Source organism: Leptosomus discolor, chromosome 23, assembly GCF_034619465.1.
Source record: "Leptosomus discolor isolate bLepDis1 chromosome 23, bLepDis1.hap2, whole genome shotgun sequence".
NCBI lineage: Eukaryota > Metazoa > Chordata > Aves > Leptosomiformes > Leptosomidae > Leptosomus > Leptosomus discolor.
This window is the reverse complement of record NC_141413.1, coordinates 2338756-2359661: the sequence shown is the minus strand read 5'-3', so window position 1 is coordinate 2359661 and position 20906 is coordinate 2338756. Positions and strand designations below refer to the sequence as shown.

The window sequence follows — 20906 nt, the reverse complement described above, 5'->3', positions numbered from 1 at the left end:
GATGGTGACTGCGGTGGGATGGGCTGGGATGGGCCCCGGGATGCCGAGGCCTGCGTTCCTATTGCCCTGACAACACCGCCCTGCGTTGGGAACAGAGTGGAAAGGGCCGGTGCTCCCACTCAACTGGCCACCCCCTCCCCCCAGCCAGGGCCACCGGCCTCTGCCACACTGACCATGGAGAAGCCGAAGAAGGCAGCGAGGCTGGCGCTGAAGCGGACCTGGTGGGAGATGGCTGAGGATGGGGAGCTGGGCTGGCTGCTGGCCCCCTCGGCCAAGAAGATGCGGCTGCAGAAGAACGAGGTCGAGCCCACCAGCCACGGCTTCTCCTGCGAGCTGGAGCAGCTGCAGGGGAAGTACGTGCTGCTCAACCCCTGGGCCGAGGCTGCCAAGGAGAAGCCACCCGGCAAGCAGGGTAGGTAGAGCGGGCGAGGGGGGCCCTCCCCATGCTCCGCACTGCCACGACTCACCGCCCCTCTCCCTGCAGGCAGCGGCCATGCCGCAGGGGAACGGGGGGACGGGGTCCCCATGCCCCAGAAGGTGCTCTTCCCCGTGGAGCGCCTCTCCATGAAGTGGGAGCGGATCTACCAGGTCGGCGCCGGGCTGGAGAACCTGGGGAACACCTGCTTCCTCAACTCCACGGTGCAGTGCCTGACCCACACGCCGCCGCTCGCCAACTACCTGCTCTCCAAGGAGCACAGCCGCAGCTGTGAGTAGGGAGGCCCGGCTCGGCAGGCAGCAGGGCTGGGGCAGGGGTGCCAGTGGGAGGAGGAGCGCCTGCCTGTCCTGTTGCCAGTGCTGCGCTCAGCACCCCTGCATCTGGCTCCGGCAGTGGGGCGCCATGTCCTGTCGTTAACGCCCTGTCTTCTCCTCTCCTGCTCCAGGTGACCAAGGAGGCTTTTGCATGATGTGCCTCATGGAGAAGCACACAATTGAGGCTTTTGCCAACAGCGGCAAGACAATAAAGCCGATATCCTTCATCCGAGACCTCAAGAGTAAGGACGGCTGCCTTCCCCTCCCCCTGGTAGCCATGCAGGAGAGCAGTGGCTAATGCAGGAGCGTAGCCTTTGAGATGGGGGCAGGTCTTGGCAGACGGCTCTTCTGAGATGACTCCCTGAGCCTGCCAGGGGCTGGCGCCTTCAAGGGCCACTTGGGGCTTTCCGGCAAGAGTCTGATGTCTGGTTTGGTTTGAGGGGGCTCAACCCCCACAGTCCCTGCCCCAAGGAAGGGAGGGAAGGCCTGCATCATGCAGCACGTGCTGGGGCTGATTCTTCCCTCTCCTGCAGATATTGCCCAGCACATCCTCTTCAGGAGACAGGAGGATGCGCACGAGTTCCTGTGTCACACCGTCGATGCCATGCAGAAGGCCTGCTTGAAAGGCTGTACCACGTACGTGGGGCCTCTGATGGCCCATCGCTGCTCTTCCCCACTGTCCCTTCACTGGTCCCCTGCACCCACAGGAGGGGCCTGTGGGGTGAATGTGTCCCCCAGGTCAGACTCATAGAGGGAGCCGCTGGTTCCAGGGACCTTGAGTGGGTGGCCCAGCTCCCTGCCCCTCTGTGACACAGCTCTGGGCTGTTGTCTGCCTTCTCCCTTCTCCTGACTCCTCCACCATAGCAGAGCTGTGGTCCTGTCCCCAAATCCCGAGGCTGCTATGGGTTTGGATCCTGTCCCAATTGCTGAGGAATACAGGCGTGCCCGCTAGTTCAGCCCCAGCGCTGTGGCCAGGGCTGAGCCGCTTTCCTGTGGGCTCTCCGTCCCGGGAAGCCTGCGTTGCCTCCGTCTGCAGTGCCCAGCTCTGAGCTCCAGCCAGGAGTTTCTGCTCCTTCTCAAGGAAGGTGTGCATCGGAGCCTGGTGCCACCCCTCGAGCTGCGGCACTGGGAGAGCAGGCTGGCAGCAGCTGCGACTTCCCTCTGCCCTTGGAGCTCTGCAGCCCATCCGCTGGCCAGAGTGCACAGGGGAGCTGTCCCGAGGACACAGGGGTGGCCCGCGGGTGTGGCCATGGCGGAGGGGTGGTGTGAGATCTGGTGCTGTTATCTCCAGGTTGGATCGCGAGACCCAGGCCACGACGCTGGTTCACCAGGTCTTTGGCGGTTACCTGCGGTCCCGTGGTGAGTGCTGGCTGCCAGGTCCTGGGCCTGCGACTCTCAGGGCTGCTGTTGCCCCGAGAGCCTTGCGGTAAAAAATCTCTTGGGAAAGTGGCGAAGCATGCGTAACGTACCCAGAGCTGCAGCCGGTCAGTCTGGCAGTGCCTGCAGCTCGTGACCCCTGTTGTGGCGATGGAAAAAGCCGTTGGCCGTGGGTCTCCAGCTCATTGCCACTGATAGAGGAACCCCTGTTGCCAGCTCTCTAGCAACAACCGCTGTCCCAGCGGAATTGCCAGCCTTCCTCCTTGCCAGGCTGTGAATCCTGGTGCTCACCTCCCAGAGCCCAAATGCAGAGAGGGGGAATATTGCAGCTGCCTGCGCTGTGCTGGGGTGGTGGCGGGTGCAGGTGTTGTGCCAGGCTGTGCTCATTGCTCGCTCTTTTGCAGTGAAGTGCTTGGCGTGCAAGAGCGTCTCGGACACGTACGACCCTTACCTGGACCTGCCGCTGGAGATCGGGGTACTGGGGCAGGGTTGGGCATGGGAAGGAGCTCTGCTCTCGTGGGGGGACGTTCCTGCACCTGCACCATTACTGCTCTTAAGGCTCCTTAACCGGCCAGCGTCAAGGCACGGTGCAGGCGAGAGGGAAGCCGCTTCCATTGTGGCGCTGCCTTCTCTCTCTGGCAGAGCAGTGCCCGTTGCCTGAGCGTGGGCCACGACTCCTGCGTTGAGGCTCTGTGGTGTGGGGGGCAGTGCCGCCGTCCCTTACAGCGTGCTGGCCGGTGCCTAGCTGGTGGCAGGCTCACAGGTGTGGTGTAGCCTGTGGCCCTGTGCTCATGCTCTGTGCTATCTCTCGGGGCCAGTGTCTCGGCGGGGAGCTGGGCTGTCGTGTGGACAGGCCACTCATGCCCTGACCTCTCCTCTGCCCTTGCAGGAAGCCGCAAACCTAGTGCAGGCGCTGGAGCTGTTTGTGAAGCCAGACCTGCTGGGCGGGGAGAACGCCTACATGTGTGCCCAGTGAGTGTGTGGGGCTGTGGGCGGGAAGGGGCCCGTGGGTGTGCTGGTGGGAAGCAGGCGGAAAGCCTGCTCCAGTAAGGGAGGGCTTCTCTACCTGCTCCGTGGCTAAACTGTGAGGCACGTGGCCACGGAAGCCTGCAATGAAGCCTGCCTCTCCTCAGCTCCCTCCTCTGGTGGGAAGGGCAGGGGCCAGCAGACACGGCCACAAGCAGGTGCCCTGGAGCGGTGCCCGCTGTCAGCAGGGTCCCTGCCGTGGGGTGTGCCGCTTGGCCAGGGCTGGCATTGTCCGGGTGGTGGATCAGCTTGAATAGCTCGAGCTCTTGCTGCGCAGATGCAAGAAGAAAGTGACGGCCAGCAAGGGCTTCACCATCCACCGAGCCTCCAACGTTCTCACCATCTCGCTGAAGCGCTTTGCCGACTTTGGTGGAGGCAAACTCACAAAGGTGAGTGCTCGGCAATCCAGAGCGGGGGCTGTCTCCTGGCCCGAGGCTCTGCTGCCCAAAGCAGGGTGGGAGGCGATCCAGTGCAAGCTCTGCCGCAGTCCTGCTGACCTTCCCCAGCTGTGCGGCACAGAGGGAGTTTGGCTCATCCTGGCATCTTCCTCACCGTGCACTCGGCCTGGCGAGAGCGGGTCCCCCTCCCTTGAAAGGTGGGATCTGCAGGACGGCTGAGCTGCCCTTGCTCTAGCAAGAAAGCCATCTGCTGTGCAGGCTCCTGAGACATCCTCTCTCTGCAGGACGTGGGGTACCCCGAGTTCTTCAACCTCCGCCCTTACATGTCTCAGAAGAATGGGGATCCTGTCCTGTACGGGCTCTACGCGGTGCTGGTGCACTCTGGGTACAGCTGCCACGCCGGGCACTACTACTGCTTCGTGAAGGTGAGCCCGGGGAGCTCTCTTGGCACCCCGTCTGGGCTGGGGGCTGGTGGGTGCTCACGGGTCCCTGTAATGTGCAGAAAGGAGGATGCTGAGCAGAGGTGCGTGGTGTGGAGCACTGGATCAGGTGTGCTGCACAGGCTGTGCTCCGCTGCAGGAAGCGTGGAGGTCTGCTCTCCCAGAGTCCCCTTGCCTGCCCTGGGCCGCCTGTGGGTTTTGGGGAGAGGAGCTCTGCCGACGGGCACTGTTCCTGCTGCTCTTCATGCCAGGAGTGTCGCCGCTCACAGTCAGACCCCATTCTCTCTTCTCCTTCTGCAGGCCAGCAATGGGCAGTGGTATAAAATGAACGATGAGCGGGTCCACCCCAGCAGCACCGAAGAGGTCCTCAAAGAGCAGGCCTACGTGCTGTTCTACCTGAGGTGAGAGCGCCCTGTGTCTTGCGGCCCCTCTTCCCCCTGCTCTCAGCATTGGGCACGGGGCTGGTAACACGTGCCTGGGTGTGGGACGGAGCTTGGCCCAAGTAGCCCCAAAGCCTGTGTGCACGTGCTGGCTCGGAGCAGGGTGGCGGGGAGAGGTCCAGCTCCTTGTCAGGATTTTGCTGTAGATCAAGAGCGGTTCATCTCCTCGGAGCTTCTGGCTCCTGTTGCTTGTGTGCATCTCCGACGAGAGCGCTCTCGTCGCTCGAACCCTCGCAGTTAACACCTGCACTTCTCTGCCTTCACCAGAACCCCCAGCCCCAGGAAGAGCTCGCAGGGGCCCACGGCCAAAGCTGCCTCCAGCCTGCCTGGCTCCACTCAGGTCAAGACAACTGTGACCAGCAGGGCCCTGTCTTCACTGCTGACGGGCCAGGTGAGTCCTTAAGGCTGCTCTCAGCCAGCGCTCCTGGGAGCTGGGAGCTGCTGCCCCTCTGTCTGCTCTGCGAGGGCGGGTGGCTGCAGCTCCGCAGGGAGGCAGGCGCACTGCTCCGAACGGGCAGGTGCGAGGGAGGACGGTTGACAGGAGGGATCCTACTGAGCCAAGGGTCCCTGAGCGTGCCTGGCAAGGCATGGGGAGGGACGTATCCCTCTGTGTCCTTGGCTCCTTGAATGCTCTCCTCCCTGAACCTCTGTCCTTCTGTTTCTCTAGAGACCACACATGCTGCTGGGGAAGAAGCTGCCGGGGCCGAAGGAGGTCAGAGCCCCTGTGGCCCACAGTACATCTGGGGCAGGGCTGGAGCCGCCCAACAGAACCGCTCCGCCAAAGGCACCTGCTTTTTCTCCGTCACCCAGGCTGCTCCTCAAAGCCACCCCCATGGCCACAGCTCTGCCCAATGGTGCAGCGCCCAAGGAGTCGCTCTCCTTCCCGCAGCTGCCTCCCGCGCCCAGAGCAGCTCAAGGCTTCTGCAACACCAGCAGGGCAGGCGCGGCCAAAGCGGAGCTGCCCCGGCAGAGCTCCTGCGAGCACAAGCAGCCACCTGTGTCACCCAAGGCGCTGCTGGAGCCCAGCCACAGCCAGGAGCCTGGGGGCAGTGGGGACAACACCGGGACCCTCAAGAGGGTCTCTTGCAGCAGCGGTGCTCCCAGGCCAGTGCCCGGCGCAGTGGGGAAGCTGGCCAAGGTGTCCCAGAAGGCCAGCAGCAGTCTTGGCATCTTCTGCACCTCTCGGGAAACAGGCTGCAGCACGGACCTCCCTGCTGGCCCCGGCGGCGAGCCGGCTGCTCCCAAAAACTTCGAGCCAGCAAAACGGAAATCCTGCCTGTTGGCCAGCGCCATGTCACCGCCACCGGCCAAGGTGCTGGTGCTCTCTGCGTTGTGGCTAAACCCCAGCCAACAGCCAAAGCCCACGCAGCCACTTGCTCACTCCTCTCCCCTCCCACTGGGATGGGGAGGAGAATCGGAAAAAACACAAAACTTTTCGTTGACATAAGAACAGTTTAATAAAGAAGTAAAATAAAATAAAATCATGACAATAATAATAAAAAATATACTAACATGAACAGTAGTAACTGTATTTAAATGGAGCATAGCAAAGAGAGAGAGCAAGAAAACCCAAGAAAAGACAAGTGATGCATAGGGCAGTTGCCCACCACCTACTGACCGATTCCAGAGCAGTGATGCACCCCTCCTGGCCAAATCCCCCCAGTTTCTCTACTGACCATGATGTTCTACGACCCTTTCACCAGTTGGGGTCAGCTCTCCTGGCCATGCTCCCTCCCAGCTTCTTCTGCGCCTGCTGGCTGGCGGAGCAGGGGAAACAAAAACTCCTTGACCTAGGATAAGTGCTCCTTAGCTCTCCTGGTTTGAGCTAAACCAGAACTAATTCTCTTCAGTGATTTTACTGTTCAGTTTAGTCTCTTCTAACTGCACTTTCTGAAATCAATAGCATGTTTTTCCAGACAGTGCCTGCTTCCTAGCAGTGAAAACGCTTGTTGTTCACAGTCACTACCGAGGAATGGTATGCAGAAAGGCTCTTGCTTATACGTGCTCTGTCTGCATCAGACGTTGCCTCTCACTACCGCACGGGGACTGCAGGGCAGCACACAGGACAGGCAGCACAGCCACCTCCAAATCCCCGCTGCCTCCCTGTTGGGGGAGCATCAAAATCTGCAGCTGTCCCAAAGCCCTTGAACTCTCCTGGTTTTGCAGAGCACGGTCTGCCAAGGCCTCAGCACGGTGGGAGTCTGGCACTGAGGTTCTTGCTGGTGTGACTCTGCTGACGCCAGTGTCTGCCCCACGATACGCAGCTCCTCTCCAGCCATCTGCCTCAGCAGAGAGCAAATCCTGGGGGGAGCAGCTGGCAGCAGAGGTGCGGGCTCCCCCAGCTCCTGCCAGGGGTTGGGGACATGCTCCCACCCCCTTCCCAGCAAGTCCCTGTGGGCATGGCCCTGAGACTGAACCCATCCCTAAGCCGGACCTGACCAAACTCCAGATTCACTCTAGAGTGGTGGTACCTCAAAATTCTTGGATGGAGGACCTGCTACGTACATTTGTCCATGGGGATTCACTAAATCCAAGCCTACTGCTGAAGCCATTACTCATAGGGGTTGTTCCATGTCGTGGCCATTGCTTGTCTCGGGAACAGACAGGAAAGCTCTGGATGACAAAAGCTGTCAGGACACTCTCCAGAAACAGAAGACCAGTGCTAGAAGATCCCCATCCCCTAATTGCATAGAAATAATTCCAGCTTAATGAAATCATTGTTGAAAATAGAACACACAGAACAGCATCCACCAGCAAAACTCTTTCAGTGGTGGTTTTAGCTGCTGCAGAGCTGATGACCTTACCTTCACTGTCTCAGGACCAAAAAAACCCACAAGTGACAAACAGGAACTCCTCTCTACCTAGCCTTATAGGTAGAATTGCTCAGCCTACAGCTCTGGAGGCACAGACCAGCCTAGACTTAGATCCTGAGTCTACCTACTCAATGACCTGTCCAGAAAGTCCAATTATAATTACCTTTGAAAGAGGAGGGAACTGGGTGGGGAAGAAAGGAAGGAAAAAAAATTGCTGGGAAGACAATGGAAGTATAGGCACACAATTAAAAGAGGAAGGAGCCGAGGTATCCTGAAGGCCAGCTCAGCCCAGCTCCCTTTTGCTGGTGAAAAGCTGTGCAGCTTGGAGGAAAAAAGCATACTTTGGTGCTGGGATGCACACAAATGCCTGAGTTCTGTCCTGAAACAGCAGAAAAACCTGGACACGGCTGCTTTTCACTTTCTTCCTATCTGCATGCATCTTTGACTTCTATGTTTCCCTGAAGTCCTCCCAGACTACCAGGGATGTGGCCTCTGTCCAGTTCATGTGCCATGAGGAGAAACAGGGTTTGACCATGAAGGGGGCAGCAAGTATCTGTGTCTGCAGAGGGAAAGGGGCAGCCACACCTCAGCTTCAGAGATGCCCAAAGCTGCCCAGAGCCCCAGAAGCCCCTGGCACTCCGGCCTTTCCTTGGCCCTGAAAGCCTGCAGGGCCTGCCAGCGCCGAAGATCCCCGGGGACAGGAGCCAAGGACAGTGGCCAGCCCCGTGGAGAGAGTAAGGGGGGCTCCGTCCTTCCTTTGGCCACAGGAAGATGTCCTTGGCCACGCCGGGACAGGCCACGTCTCCTCCCCATCACCCAGGGGAAGGTGAGGCCTGAGGAAGACCCCGGGCGCTGGGCTCAGCACGGGCGGTGTGACGAGGCAAGGCCTGGCCGATGCCAGTGGCTCCGTCACGCAGCTCCTGCTGCCCGGGGCTGTGGCCGGAGCACAGACAGAGCCGCCTTTTGGGACTTGACCATGCAGAGCAAGCCCAGGGCAGCTCCCCTCCTGTCCCCCTCCCTCCCTGAGCAGGCCCAGGCCCCCAAGCGGACCGAGGGCGGGCAGAGCTGTGCCCACCCCTGCGCTGCTGCAGGCCCCGCTCCAGGGAAATGGCCCTTCCTGAAGGCCGCCTCCGCAGGCCCCACGTCCTGGCTGGCTGAGGAGCTGCTGAGGTGAGGAGAGGCCTGGGGGCCAGAGGGGGCAGAGGCCGAGGGGCCTGAAGAGAAATGGAGGAGAGACAGGCTGGGGGCAGCTGGGGACAGGGACAGGGACAGGGACAGGAACAGGGACAGGAATAGGAACAGGGACAGGACCAGGACTAGGGGTGCTGCAGGAGCAGGTAACTCCCAGCGTGGCTGGGCCTTGGGGGAGGGACCTGGAGACCGCAGGGCCCACAGGCCCTGTCATGGCCCAGTTCTCCAGCCCTGGGCCTGAGTGCTCAGCCCCAGGGACAGCCCCACAAGCAGGGTCAGAGCAGCTCCTGCTGCTGCCCCCAGGGTCGCCAGCCCCCCGCCAGCCCTGAGCCAGCCTGCAGGTGTGTGAGCCGGGGTGAGGTGGAGGAGCCTGGAAAACAATTCATGGACGAGGCGAGGGAAGAAGGTGCAGCCTGTGTGGCACCTGGGGTTCACTGACCCCCTCAGTTTCACGTCTGGATCAGCGCTGGCCTTGGGCATGGACTAACCTCAGTTGAAGGCAGGAATTCTCTTTACTAATCCTGGGTGCTCGAGGGCTCTTCCTGCCCTCTCCTGCCCGGTGTGACCCGAGCACATGACTGCCCTGCCTGCTCCTGCCCTGCTGCTTTGGGACCTCATGGTGAAAAGGAGAGAAGGACTCGTGTCGTTAGGGGGTCTCTTGGGGTGCCCTGGGTTTGCTTTGCTGCTCACTTCTGTACCGTTTCCTGGGCTATTCACCGTGTGGGTGCCTAGAGAGGCAAATGAGGCCCTGAACGAAGTTTCCTACAGTAAAACACGCTTCCTTTTTCTCACTGGTAACAGCCTGAAAGATCGATGCTGAAGCAGCACGTGCCTCTTGTGACAACACGTGACAAGAGATGGTTGTGTTCAGTTAATCCTTAGTAGCTTTGGGCATAGGAAAACAGTAGAGCAATGTTACTGTGTGGGCACCACGGATGTGGTTGTCTGGATTTCTGCGTATTTGTGACTGATCTTTCTTGTTTCTTTTAGACAAGAAAATCTTGATATGTACTGCCAAGGACAGAACAAAATGCGCAGAATTGATAAAGCAAGAGGTGCCAATCAAGGAGGGTGTGCAGGTTAGCACTAGTTTTAAATTGTCTCGACTGTGTTCCAGCTAAAAGCCTTGCCTTAAACGATTGAAACGAGCTGAACCGTTGGATATTTTTCAGTAGTGCACAATTCTATATTGCTTCGGACTTTACCAGCCATACTCATGGACTGTGAGCCTGTATGGCAGTGAGCCCAGAAGAGGAATTGAGGAAAAAAATGTGTGATTTTCCAAAATTCTTATGGGATAGAAGGCCACAGCTGGCTGCACACAGGTAGGAATACACAAAAATGGGCAGCGTCACTCAGAATGAGGAAAAGCGGTGTGGGCACAGCCGTAGTGTGACAGTTGTCACGACCCTGAGCAGCACAGCATGGATTTTTCAGGCAGCAAGGCTGGATGCCACTGTGGGTGAACAGCTCTTCCCGAGCACGGAAATGGGCTCTGCGACTTGGTCTCCACCTGGGACTCCCTGAGCCTGACCCAGAAGAAGAGCCTAAACCAGAGGTACAAGATGGGCTGTGAGTGCAAGGTGAGCAGCCGGGCTGCCCCTGCCATGGTAACCCATGTTAGCACACAATGAAGGTCACGGACCCCAAGCGGCCACGCCCTGACAGGCCCTGCCCCCTTGCCACTGCAGCCAAGACGCAAGCGCGGCTTTGCCCTCAGTCCACATCGGGACGTGGAGTGTGGCAGACGTGGAGGGAAGGAGTGAAGTCAGGGGGTTGTGGGGAGGGAGTCGAGTCGAGTGAGCGCGACCGCAGCGGAGGGCAGGAGCAGTGCTGTCCCCGTCCCTTGCCAGGAGAGGCGCGGCAGGAGTTTGCATCGCGCAGGCAAGTGGCAGTCGGCTCTTGAAGGCGGCTACACGTGGGCACAGCGGTGGGGACCCGGATGGTGACTGCGGTGGGATGGGCTGGGATGGGCCCCGGGATGCCGAGGCCTGCGTTCCTATTGCCCTGACAACACCGCCCTGCGTTGGGAACAGAGTGGAAAGGGCCGGTGCTCCCACTCAACTGGCCACCCCCTCCCCCCAGCCAGGGCCACCGGCCTCTGCCACACTGACCATGGAGAAGCCGAAGAAGGCAGCGAGGCTGGCGCTGAAGCGGACCTGGTGGGAGATGGCTGAGGATGGGGAGCTGGGCTGGCTGCTGGCCCCCTCGGCCAAGAAGATGCGGCTGCAGAAGAACGAGGTCGAGCCCACCAGCCACGGCTTCTCCTGCGAGCTGGAGCAGCTGCAGGGGAAGTACGTGCTGCTCAACCCCTGGGCCGAGGCTGCCAAGGAGAAGCCACCCGGCAAGCAGGGTAGGTAGAGCGGGCGAGGGGGGCCCTCCCCACGCTCCGCACTGCCACGACTCACCGCCCCTCTCCCTGCAGGCAGCGGCCATGCCGCAGGGGAACGGGGGGACGGGGTCCCCATGCCCCAGAAGGTGCTCTTCCCCGTGGAGCGCCTCTCCATGAAGTGGGAGCGGATCTACCAGGTCGGCGCCGGGCTGGAGAACCTGGGGAACACCTGCTTCCTCAACTCCACGGTGCAGTGCCTGACCCACACGCCGCCGCTCGCCAACTACCTGCTCTCCAAGGAGCACAGCCGCAGCTGTGAGTAGGGAGGCCCGGCTCGGCAGGCAGCAGGGCTGGGGCAGGGGTGCCAGTGGGAGGAGGAGCGCCTGCCTGTCCTGTTGCCAGTGCTGCGCTCAGCACCCCTGCATCTGGCTCCGGCAGTGGGGCGCCATGTCCTGTCGTTAACGCTCTGTCTTCTCCTCTCCTGCTCCAGGTGACCAAGGAGGCTTTTGCATGATGTGCCTCATGGAGAAGCACACAATTGAGGCTTTTGCCAACAGCGGCAAGACAATAAAGCCGATATCCTTCATCCGAGACCTCAAGAGTAAGGACGGCTGCCTTCCCCTCCCCCTGGTAGCCATGCAGGAGAGCAGTGGCTAATGCAGGAGCGTAGCCTTTGAGATGGGGGCAGGTCTTGGCAGACGGCTCTTCTGAGATGACTCCCTGAGCCTGCCAGGGGCTGGCGCCTTCAAGGGCCACTTGGGGCTTTCCGGCAAGAGTCTGATGTCTGGTTTGGTTTGAGGGGGCTCAACCCCCACAGTCCCTGCCCCAAGGAAGGGAGGGAAGGCCTGCATCATGCAGCACGTGCTGGGGCTGATTCTTCCCTCTCCTGCAGATATTGCCCAGCACATCCTCTTCAGGAGACAGGAGGATGCGCACGAGTTCCTGTGTCACACCGTCGATGCCATGCAGAAGGCCTGCTTGAAAGGCTGTACCACGTACGTGGGGCCTCTGATGGCCCATCGCTGCTCTTCCCCACTGTCCCTTCACTGGTCCCCTGCACCCACAGGAGGGGCCTGTGGGGTGAATGTGTCCCCCAGGTCAGACTCATAGAGGGAGCCGCTGGTTCCAGGGACCTTGAGTGGGTGGCCCAGCTCCCTGCCCCTCTGTGACACAGCTCTGGGCTGTTGTCTGCCTTCTCCCTTCTCCTGACTCCTCCACCATAGCAGAGCTGTGGTCCTGTCCCCAAATCCCGAGGCTGCTATGGGTTTGGATCCTGTCCCAATTGCTGAGGAATACAGGCGTGCCCGCTAGTTCAGCCCCAGCGCTGTGGCCAGGGCTGAGCCGCTTTCCTGTGGGCTCTCCGTCCCGGGAAGCCTGCGTTGCCTCCGTCTGCAGTGCCCAGCTCTGAGCTCCAGCCAGGAGTTTCTGCTCCTTCTCAAGGAAGGTGTGCATCGGAGCCTGGTGCCACCCCTCGAGCTGCGGCACTGGGAGAGCAGGCTGGCAGCAGCTGCGACTTCCCTCTGCCCTTGGAGCTCTGCAGCCCATCCGCTGGCCAGAGTGCACAGGGGAGCTGTCCCGAGGACACAGGGGTGGCCCGCGGGTGTGGCCATGGCGGAGGGGTGGTGTGAGATCTGGTGCTGTTATCTCCAGGTTGGATCGCGAGACCCAGGCCACGACGCTGGTTCACCAGGTCTTTGGCGGTTACCTGCGGTCCCGTGGTGAGTGCTGGCTGCCAGGTCCTGGGCCTGCGACTCTCAGGGCTGCTGTTGCCCCGAGAGCCTTGCGGTAAAAAATCTCTTGGGAAAGTGGCGAAGCATGCGTAACGTACCCAGAGCTGCAGCCGGTCAGTCTGGCAGTGCCTGCAGCTCGTGACCCCTGTTGTGGCGATGGAAAAAGCCGTTGGCCGTGGGTCTCCAGCTCATTGCCACTGATAGAGGAACCCCTGTTGCCAGCTCTCTAGCAACAACCGCTGTCCCAGCGGAATTGCCAGCCTTCCTCCTTGCCAGGCTGTGAATCCTGGTGCTCACCTCCCAGAGCCCAAATGCAGAGAGGGGGAATATTGCAGCTGCCTGCGCTGTGCTGGGGTGGTGGCGGGTGCAGGTGTTGTGCCAGGCTGTGCTCATTGCTCGCTCTTTTGCAGTGAAGTGCTTGGCGTGCAAGAGCGTCTCGGACACGTACGACCCTTACCTGGACCTGCCGCTGGAGATCGGGGTACTGGGGCAGGGTTGGGCATGGGAAGGAGCTCTGCTCTCGTGGGGGGACGTTCCTGCACCTGCACCATTACTGCTCTTAAGGCTCCTTAACCGGCCAGCGTCAAGGCACGGTGCAGGCGAGAGGGAAGCCGCTTCCATTGTGGCGCTGCCTTCTCTCTCTGGCAGAGCAGTGCCCGTTGCCTGAGCGTGGGCCACGACTCCTGCGTTGAGGCTCTGTGGTGTGGGGGGCAGTGCCGCCGTCCCTTACAGCGTGCTGGCCGGTGCCTAGCTGGTGGCAGGCTCACAGGTGTGGTGTAGCCTGTGGCCCTGTGCTCATGCTCTGTGCTATCTCTCGGGGCCAGTGTCTCGGCGGGGAGCTGGGCTGTCGTGTGGACAGGCCACTCATGCCCTGACCTCTCCTCTGCCCTTGCAGGAAGCCGCAAACCTAGTGCAGGCGCTGGAGCTGTTTGTGAAGCCAGACCTGCTGGGCGGGGAGAACGCCTACATGTGTGCCCAGTGAGTGTGTGGGGCTGTGGGCGGGAAGGGGCCCGTGGGTGTGCTGGTGGGAAGCAGGCGGAAAGCCTGCTCCAGTAAGGGAGGGCTTCTCTACCTGCTCCGTGGCTAAACTGTGAGGCACGTGGCCACGGAAGCCTGCAATGAAGCCTGCCTCTCCTCAGCTCCCTCCTCTGGTGGGAAGGGCAGGGGCCAGCAGACACGGCCACAAGCAGGTGCCCTGGAGCGGTGCCCGCTGTCAGCAGGGTCCCTGCCGTGGGGTGTGCCGCTTGGCCAGGGCTGGCATTGTCCGGGTGGTGGATCAGCTTGAATAGCTCGAGCTCTTGCTGCGCAGATGCAAGAAGAAAGTGACGGCCAGCAAGGGCTTCACCATCCACCGAGCCTCCAACGTTCTCACCATCTCGCTGAAGCGCTTTGCCGACTTTGGTGGAGGCAAACTCACAAAGGTGAGTGCTCGGCAATCCAGAGCGGGGGCTGTCTCCTGGCCCGAGGCTCTGCTGCCCAAAGCAGGGTGGGAGGCGATCCAGTGCAAGCTCTGCCGCAGTCCTGCTGACCTTCCCCAGCTGTGCGGCACAGAGGGAGTTTGGCTCATCCTGGCATCTTCCTCACCGTGCACTCGGCCTGGCGAGAGCGGGTCCCCCTCCCTTGAAAGGTGGGATCTGCAGGACGGCTGAGCTGCCCTTGCTCTAGCAAGAAAGCCATCTGCTGTGCAGGCTCCTGAGACATCCTCTCTCTGCAGGACGTGGGGTACCCCGAGTTCTTCAACCTCCGCCCTTACATGTCTCAGAAGAATGGGGATCCTGTCCTGTACGGGCTCTACGCGGTGCTGGTGCACTCTGGGTACAGCTGCCACGCCGGGCACTACTACTGCTTCGTGAAGGTGAGCCCGGGGAGCTCTCTTGGCACCCCGTCTGGGCTGGGGGCTGGTGGGTGCTCACGGGTCCCTGTAATGTGCAGAAAGGAGGGTGCTGAGCAGAGGTGCGTGGTGTGGAGCACTGGATCAGGTGTGCTGCACAGGCTGTGCTCCGCTGCAGGAAGCGTGGAGGTCTGCTCTCCCAGAGTCCCCTTGCCTGCCCTGGGCCGCCTGTGGGTTTTGGGGAGAGGAGCTCTGCCGACGGGCACTGTTCCTGCTGCTCTTCATGCCAGGAGTGTCGCCGCTCACAGTCAGACCCCATTCTCTCTTCTCCTTCTGCAGGCCAGCAATGGGCAGTGGTATAAAATGAACGATGAGCGGGTCCACCCCAGCAGCACCGAAGAGGTCCTCAAAGAGCAGGCCTACGTGCTGTTCTACCTGAGGTGAGAGCGCCCTGTGTCTTGCGGCCCCTCTTCCCCCTGCTCTCAGCATTGGGCACGGGGCTGGTAACACGTGCCTGGGTGTGGGACGGAGCTTGGCCCAAGTAGCCCCAAAGCCTGTGTGCACGTGCTGGCTCGGAGCAGGGTGGCGGGGAGAGGTCCAGCTCCTTGTCAGGATTTTGCTGTAGATCAAGAGCGGTTCATCTCCTCGGAGCTTCTGGCTCCTGTTGCTTGTGTGCATCTCCGACGAGAGCGCTCTCGTCGCTCGAACCCTCGCAGTTAACACCTGCACTTCTCTGCCTTCACCAGAACCCCCAGCCCCAGGAAGAGCTCGCAGGGGCCCACGGCCAAAGCTGCCTCCAGCCTGCCTGGCTCCACTCAGGTCAAGACAACTGTGACCAGCAGGGCCCTGTCTTCACTGCTGACGGGCCAGGTGAGTCCTTAAGGCTGCTCTCAGCCAGCGCTCCTGGGAGCTGGGAGCTGCTGCCCCTCTGTCTGCTCTGCGAGGGCGGGTGGCTGCAGCTCCGCAGGGAGGCAGGCGCACTGCTCCGAACGGGCAGGTGCGAGGGAGGACGGTTGACAGGAGGGATCCTACTGAGCCAAGGGTCCCTGAGCGTGCCTGGCAAGGCATGGGGAGGGACGTATCCCTCTGTGTCCTTGGCTCCTTGAATGCTCTCCTCCCTGAACCTCTGTCCTTCTGTTTCTCTAGAGACCACACATGCTGCTGGGGAAGAAGCTGCCGGGGCCGAAGGAGGTCAGAGCCCCTGTGGCCCACAGTACATCTGGGGCAGGGCTGGAGCCGCCCAACAGAACCGCTCCGCCAAAGGCACCTGCTTTTTCTCCGTCACCCAGGCTGCTCCTCAAAGCCACCCCCATGGCCACAGCTCTGCCCAATGGTGCAGCGCCCAAGGAGTCGCTCTCCTTCCCGCAGCTGCCTCCCGCGCCCAGAGCAGCTCAAGGCTTCTGCAACACCAGCAGGGCAGGCGCGGCCAAAGCGGAGCTGCCCCGGCAGAGCTCCTGCGAGCACAAGCAGCCACCTGTGTCACCCAAGGCGCTGCTGGAGCCCAGCCACAGCCAGGAGCCTGGGGGCAGTGGGGACAACACCGGGACCCTCAAGAGGGTCTCTTGCAGCAGCGGTGCTCCCAGGCCAGTGCCCGGCGCAGTGGGGAAGCTGGCCAAGGTGTCCCAGAAGGCCAGCAGCAGTCTTGGCATCTTCTGCACCTCTCGGGAAACAGGCTGCAGCACGGACCTCCCTGCTGGCCCCGGCGGCGAGCCGGCTGCTCCCAAAAACTTCGAGCCAGCAAAACGGAAATCCTGCCTGTTGGCCAGCGCCATGTCACCACCACCGGCCAAGGTGCTGGTGCTCTCTGCGTTGTGGCTAAACCCCAGCCAACAGCCAAAGCCCACGCAGCCACTTGCTCACTCCTCTCCCCTCCCACTGGGATGGGGAGGAGAATCGGAAAAAACACAAAACTTTTCGTTGACATAAGAACAGTTTAATAAAGAAGTAAAATAAAATAAAATCATGACAATAATAATAAAAAATATACTAACATGAACAGTAGTAACTGTATTTAAATGGAGCATAGCAAAGAGAGAGAGCAAGAAAACCCAAGAAAAGACAAGTGATGCATAGGGCAGTTGCCCACCACCTACTGACCGATTCCAGAGCAGTGATGCACCCCTCCTGGCCAAATCCCCCCAGTTTCTCTACTGACCATGATGTTCTACGACCCTTTCACCAGTTGGGGTCAGCTCTCCTGGCCATGCTCCCTCCCAGCTTCTTCTGCGCCTGCTGGCTGGCGGAGCAGGGGAAACAAAAACTCCTTGACCTAGGATAAGTGCTCCTTAGCTCTCCTGGTTTGAGCTAAACCAGAACTAATTCTCTTCAGTGATTTTACTGTTCAGTTTAGTCTCTTCTAACTGCACTTTCTGAAATCAATAGCATGTTTTTCCAGACAGTGCCTGCTTCCTAGCAGTGAAAACGCTTGTTGTTCACAGTCACTACCGAGGAATGGTATGCAGAAAGGCTCTTGCTTATACGTGCTCTGTCTGCATCAGACGTTGCCTCTCACTACCGCACGGGGACTGCAGGGCAGCACACAGGACAGGCAGCACAGCCACCTCCAAATCCCCGCTGCCTCCCTGTTGGGGGAGCATCAAAATCTGCAGCTGTCCCAAAGCCCTTGAACTCTCCTGGTTTTGCAGAGCACGGTCTGCCAAGGCCTCAGCACGGTGGGAGTCTGGCACTGAGGTTCTTGCTGGTGTGACTCTGCTGACGCCAGTGTCTGCCCCACGATACGCAGCTCCTCTCCAGCCATCTGCCTCAGCAGAGAGCAAATCCTGGGGGGAGCAGCTGGCAGCAGAGGTGCGGGCTCCCCCAGCTCCTGCCAGGGGTTGGGGACATGCTCCCACCCCCTTCCCAGCAAGTCCCTGGGGGCATGGCCCTGAGACTGAACCCATCCCTAAGCCGGACCTGACCAAACTCCAGATTCACTCTAGAGTGGTGGTACCTCAAAATTCTTGGATGGAGGACCTGCTACGTACATTTGTCCATGGGGATTCACTAAATCCAAGCCTACTGCTGAAGCCATTACTCATAGGGGTTGTTCCATGTCGTGGCCATTGCTTGTCTCGGGAACAGACAGGAAAGCTCTGGATGACAAAAGCTGTCAGGACACTCTCCAGAAACAGAAGACCAGTGCTAGAAGATCCCCATCCCCTAATTGCATAGAAATAATTCCAGCTTAATGAAATCATTGTTGAAAATAGAACACACAGAACAGCATCCACCAGCAAAACTCTTTCAGTGGTGGTTTTAGCTGCTGCAGAGCTGATGACCTTACCTTCACTGTCTCAGGACCAAAAAAACCCACAAGTGACAAACAGGAACTCCTCTCTACCTAGCCTTATAGGTAGAATTGCTCAGCCTACAGCTCTGGAGGCACAGACCAGCCTAGACTTAGATCCTGAGTCTACCTACTCAATGACCTGTCCAGAAAGTCCAATTATAATTACCTTTGAAAGAGGAGGGAACTGGGTGGGGAAGAAAGGAAGGAAAAAAAATTGCTGGGAAGACAATGGAAGTATAGGCACACAATTAAAAGAGGAAGGAGCCGAGGTATCCTGAAGGCCAGCTCAGCCCAGCTCCCTTTTGCTGGTGAAAAGCTGTGCAGCTTGGAGGAAAAAAGCATACTTTGGTGCTGGGATGCACACAAATGCCTGAGTTCTGTCCTGAAACAGCAGAAAAACCTGGACACGGCTGCTTTTCACTTTCTTCCTATCTGCATGCATCTTTGACTTCTATGTTTCCCTGAAGTCCTCCCAGACTACCAGGGATGTGGCCTCTGTCCAGTTCATGTGCCATGAGGAGAAACAGGGTTTGACCATGAAGGGGGCAGCAAGTATCTGTGTCTGCAGAGGGAAAGGGGCAGCCACACCTCAGCTTCAGAGATGCCCAAAGCTGCCCAGAGCCCCAGAAGCCCCTGGCACTCCGGCCTTTCCTTGGCCCTGAAAGCCTGCAGGGCCTGCCAGCGCCGAAGATCCCCGGGGACAGGAGCCAAGGACAGTGGCCAGCCCCGTGGAGAGAGTAAGGGGGGCTCCGTCCTTCCTTTGGCCACAGGAAGATGTCCTTGGCCACGCCGGGACAGGCCACGTCTCCTCCCCATCACCCAGGGGAAGGTGAGGCCTGAGGAAGACCCCGGGCGCTGGGCTCAGCACGGGCGGTGTGACGAGGCAAGGCCTGGCCGATGCCAGTGGCTCCGTCACGCAGCTCCTGCTGCCCGGGGCTGTGGCCGGAGCACAGACAGAGCCGCCTTTTGGGACTTGACCATGCAGAGCAAGCCCAGGGCAGCTCCCCTCCTGTCCCCCTCCCTCCCTGAGCAGGCCCAGGCCCCCAAGCGGACCGAGGGCGGGCAGAGCTGTGCCCACCCCTGCGCTGCTGCAGGCCCCGCTCCAGGGAAATGGCCCTTCCTGAAGGCCGCCTCCGCAGGCCCCACGTCCTGGCTGGCTGAGGAGCTGCTGAGGTGAGGAGAGGCCTGGGGGCCAGAGGGGGCAGAGGCCGAGGGGCCTGAAGAGAAATGGAGGAGAGACAGGCTGGGGGCAGCTGGGGACAGGGACAGGGACAGGGACAGGAACAGGGACAGGAATAGGAACAGGGACAGGACCAGGACTAGGGGTGCTGCAGGAGCAGGTAACTCCCAGCGTGGCTGGGCCTTGGGGGAGGGACCTGGAGACCGCAGGGCCCACAGGCCCTGTCATGGCCCAGTTCTCCAGCCCTGGGCCTGAGTGCTCAGCCCCAGGGACAGCCCCACAAGCAGGGTCAGAGCAGCTCCTGCTGCTGCCCCCAGGGTCGCCAGCCCCCCGCCAGCCCTGAGCCAGCCTGCAGGTGTGTGAGCCGGGGTGAGGTGGAGGAGCCTGGAAAACAATTCATGGACGAGGCGAGGGAAGAAGGTGCAGCCTGTGTGGCACCTGGGGTTCACTGACCCCCTCAGTTTCACGTCTGGATCAGCGCTGGCCTTGGGCATGGACTAACCTCAGTTGAAGGCAGGAATTCTCTTTACTAATCCTGGGTGCTCGAGGGCTCTTCCTGCCCTCTCCTGCCCGGTGTGACCCGAGCACATGACTGCCCTGCCTGCTCCTGCCCTGCTGCTTTGGGACCTCATGGTGAAAAGGAGAGAAGGACTCGTGTCGTTAGGGGGTCTCTTGGGGTGCCCTGGGTTTGCTTTGCTGCTCACTTCTGTACCGTTTCCTGGGCTATTCACCGTGTGGGTGCCTAGAGAGGCAAATGAGGCCCTGAACGAAGTTTCCTACAGTAAAACACGCTTCCTTTTTCTCACTGGTAACAGCCTGAAAGATCGATGCTGAAGCAGCACGTGCCTCTTGTGACAACACGTGACAAGAGATGGTTGTGTTCAGTTAATCCTTAGTAGCTTTGGGCATAGGAAAACAGTAGAGCAATGTTACTGTGTGGGCACCACGGATGTGGTTGTCTGGATTTCTGCGTATTTGTGACTGATCTTTCTTGTTTCTTTTAGACAAGAAAATCTTGATATGTACTGCCAAGGACAGAACAAAATGCGCAGAATTGATAAAGCAAGAGGTGCCAATCAAGGAGGGTGTGCAGGTTAGCACTAGTTTTAAATTGTCTCGACTGTGTTCCAGCTAAAAGCCTTGCCTTAAACGATTGAAACGAGCTGAACCGTTGGATATTTTTCAGTAGTGCACAATTCTATATTGCTTCGGACTTTACCAGCCATACTCATGGACTGTGGGCCTGTATGGCAGTGAGCCCAGAAGAGGAATCGAGGAAAAAAATGTGTGATTTTCCAAAATTCTTATGGGATAGAAGGCCACAGCTGGCTGCACACAGGTAGGAATACACAAAAATGGGCAGCGTCACTCAGAATGAGGAAAAGCGGTGTGGGCACAGCCGTAGTGTGACAGTTGTCACGACCCTGAGCAGCACAGCATGGATTTTTCAGGCAGCAAGGCTGGATGCCACTGTGGGTGAACAGCTCTTCCCGAGCACGGAAATGGGCTCTGCGACTTGGTCTCCACCTGGGACTCCCTGAGCCTGACCCAGAAGAAGAGCCTAAACCAGAGGTACAAGATGGGCTGTGAGTGCAAGGTGAGCAGCCGGGCTGCCCCTGCCATGGTAACCCATGTTAGCACACAATGAAGGTCACGGACCCCAAGCGGCCACGCCCTGACAGGCCCTGCCCCCTTGCCACTGCAGCCAAGACGCAAGCGCGGCTTTGCCCTCAGTCCACATCGGGACGTGGAGTGTGGCAGACGTGGAGGGAAGGAGTGAAGTCAGGGGGTTGTGGGGAGGGAGTCGAGTCGAGTGAGCGCGACCGCAGCGGCGGGCAGGAGCAGTGCTGTCCCCGTCCCTTGCCAGGAGAGGCGCGGCAGGAGTTTGCATCGCGCAGGCAAGTGGCAGTCGGCTCTTGAAGGCGGCTACACGTGGGCACAGCGGTGGGGACCCGGATGGTGACTGCGGTGGGATGGGCTGGGATGGGCCCCGGGATGCCGAGGCCTGCGTTCCTATTGCCCTGACAACACCGCCCTGCGTTGGGAACAGAGTGGAAAGGGCCGGTGCTCCCACTCAACTGGCCACCCCCTCCCCCCAGCCAGGGCCAC

At 60.0% G+C, this 20906-nt stretch overlaps 2 protein-coding genes across 2 annotated transcripts; both read left to right on the top strand.

Annotated features, from left to right (window-relative positions):
* Positions 1 to 174: 174 nt before the first annotated feature.
* On the top strand, positions 175 to 10201 carry LOC147413858 (ubiquitin carboxyl-terminal hydrolase 36-like). Its single transcript, XM_086477026.1, has 18 exons — positions 175 to 412; positions 485 to 706; positions 882 to 992; positions 1284 to 1386; positions 2042 to 2109; positions 2532 to 2602; positions 3017 to 3099; positions 3431 to 3542; positions 3836 to 3976; positions 4292 to 4392; positions 4699 to 4822; positions 5099 to 5165; positions 5553 to 5743; positions 7907 to 7978; positions 8275 to 8414; positions 9426 to 9514; positions 9906 to 10018; positions 10127 to 10201. Exons 1-18 carry the CDS (start codon positions 175 to 177, stop codon positions 10199 to 10201), a joined length of 2121 nt encoding a protein of 706 aa, XP_086333152.1.
* Positions 10202 to 10550: 349 nt separating this feature from the next.
* On the top strand, positions 10551 to 20577 carry LOC147413857 (ubiquitin carboxyl-terminal hydrolase 36-like). Its single transcript, XM_086477025.1, has 18 exons — positions 10551 to 10788; positions 10861 to 11082; positions 11258 to 11368; positions 11660 to 11762; positions 12418 to 12485; positions 12908 to 12978; positions 13393 to 13475; positions 13807 to 13918; positions 14212 to 14352; positions 14668 to 14768; positions 15075 to 15198; positions 15475 to 15541; positions 15929 to 16119; positions 18283 to 18354; positions 18651 to 18790; positions 19802 to 19890; positions 20282 to 20394; positions 20503 to 20577. Exons 1-18 carry the CDS (start codon positions 10551 to 10553, stop codon positions 20575 to 20577), a joined length of 2121 nt encoding a protein of 706 aa, XP_086333151.1.
* The last annotated feature ends 329 nt before the right edge of the window (positions 20578 to 20906 follow it).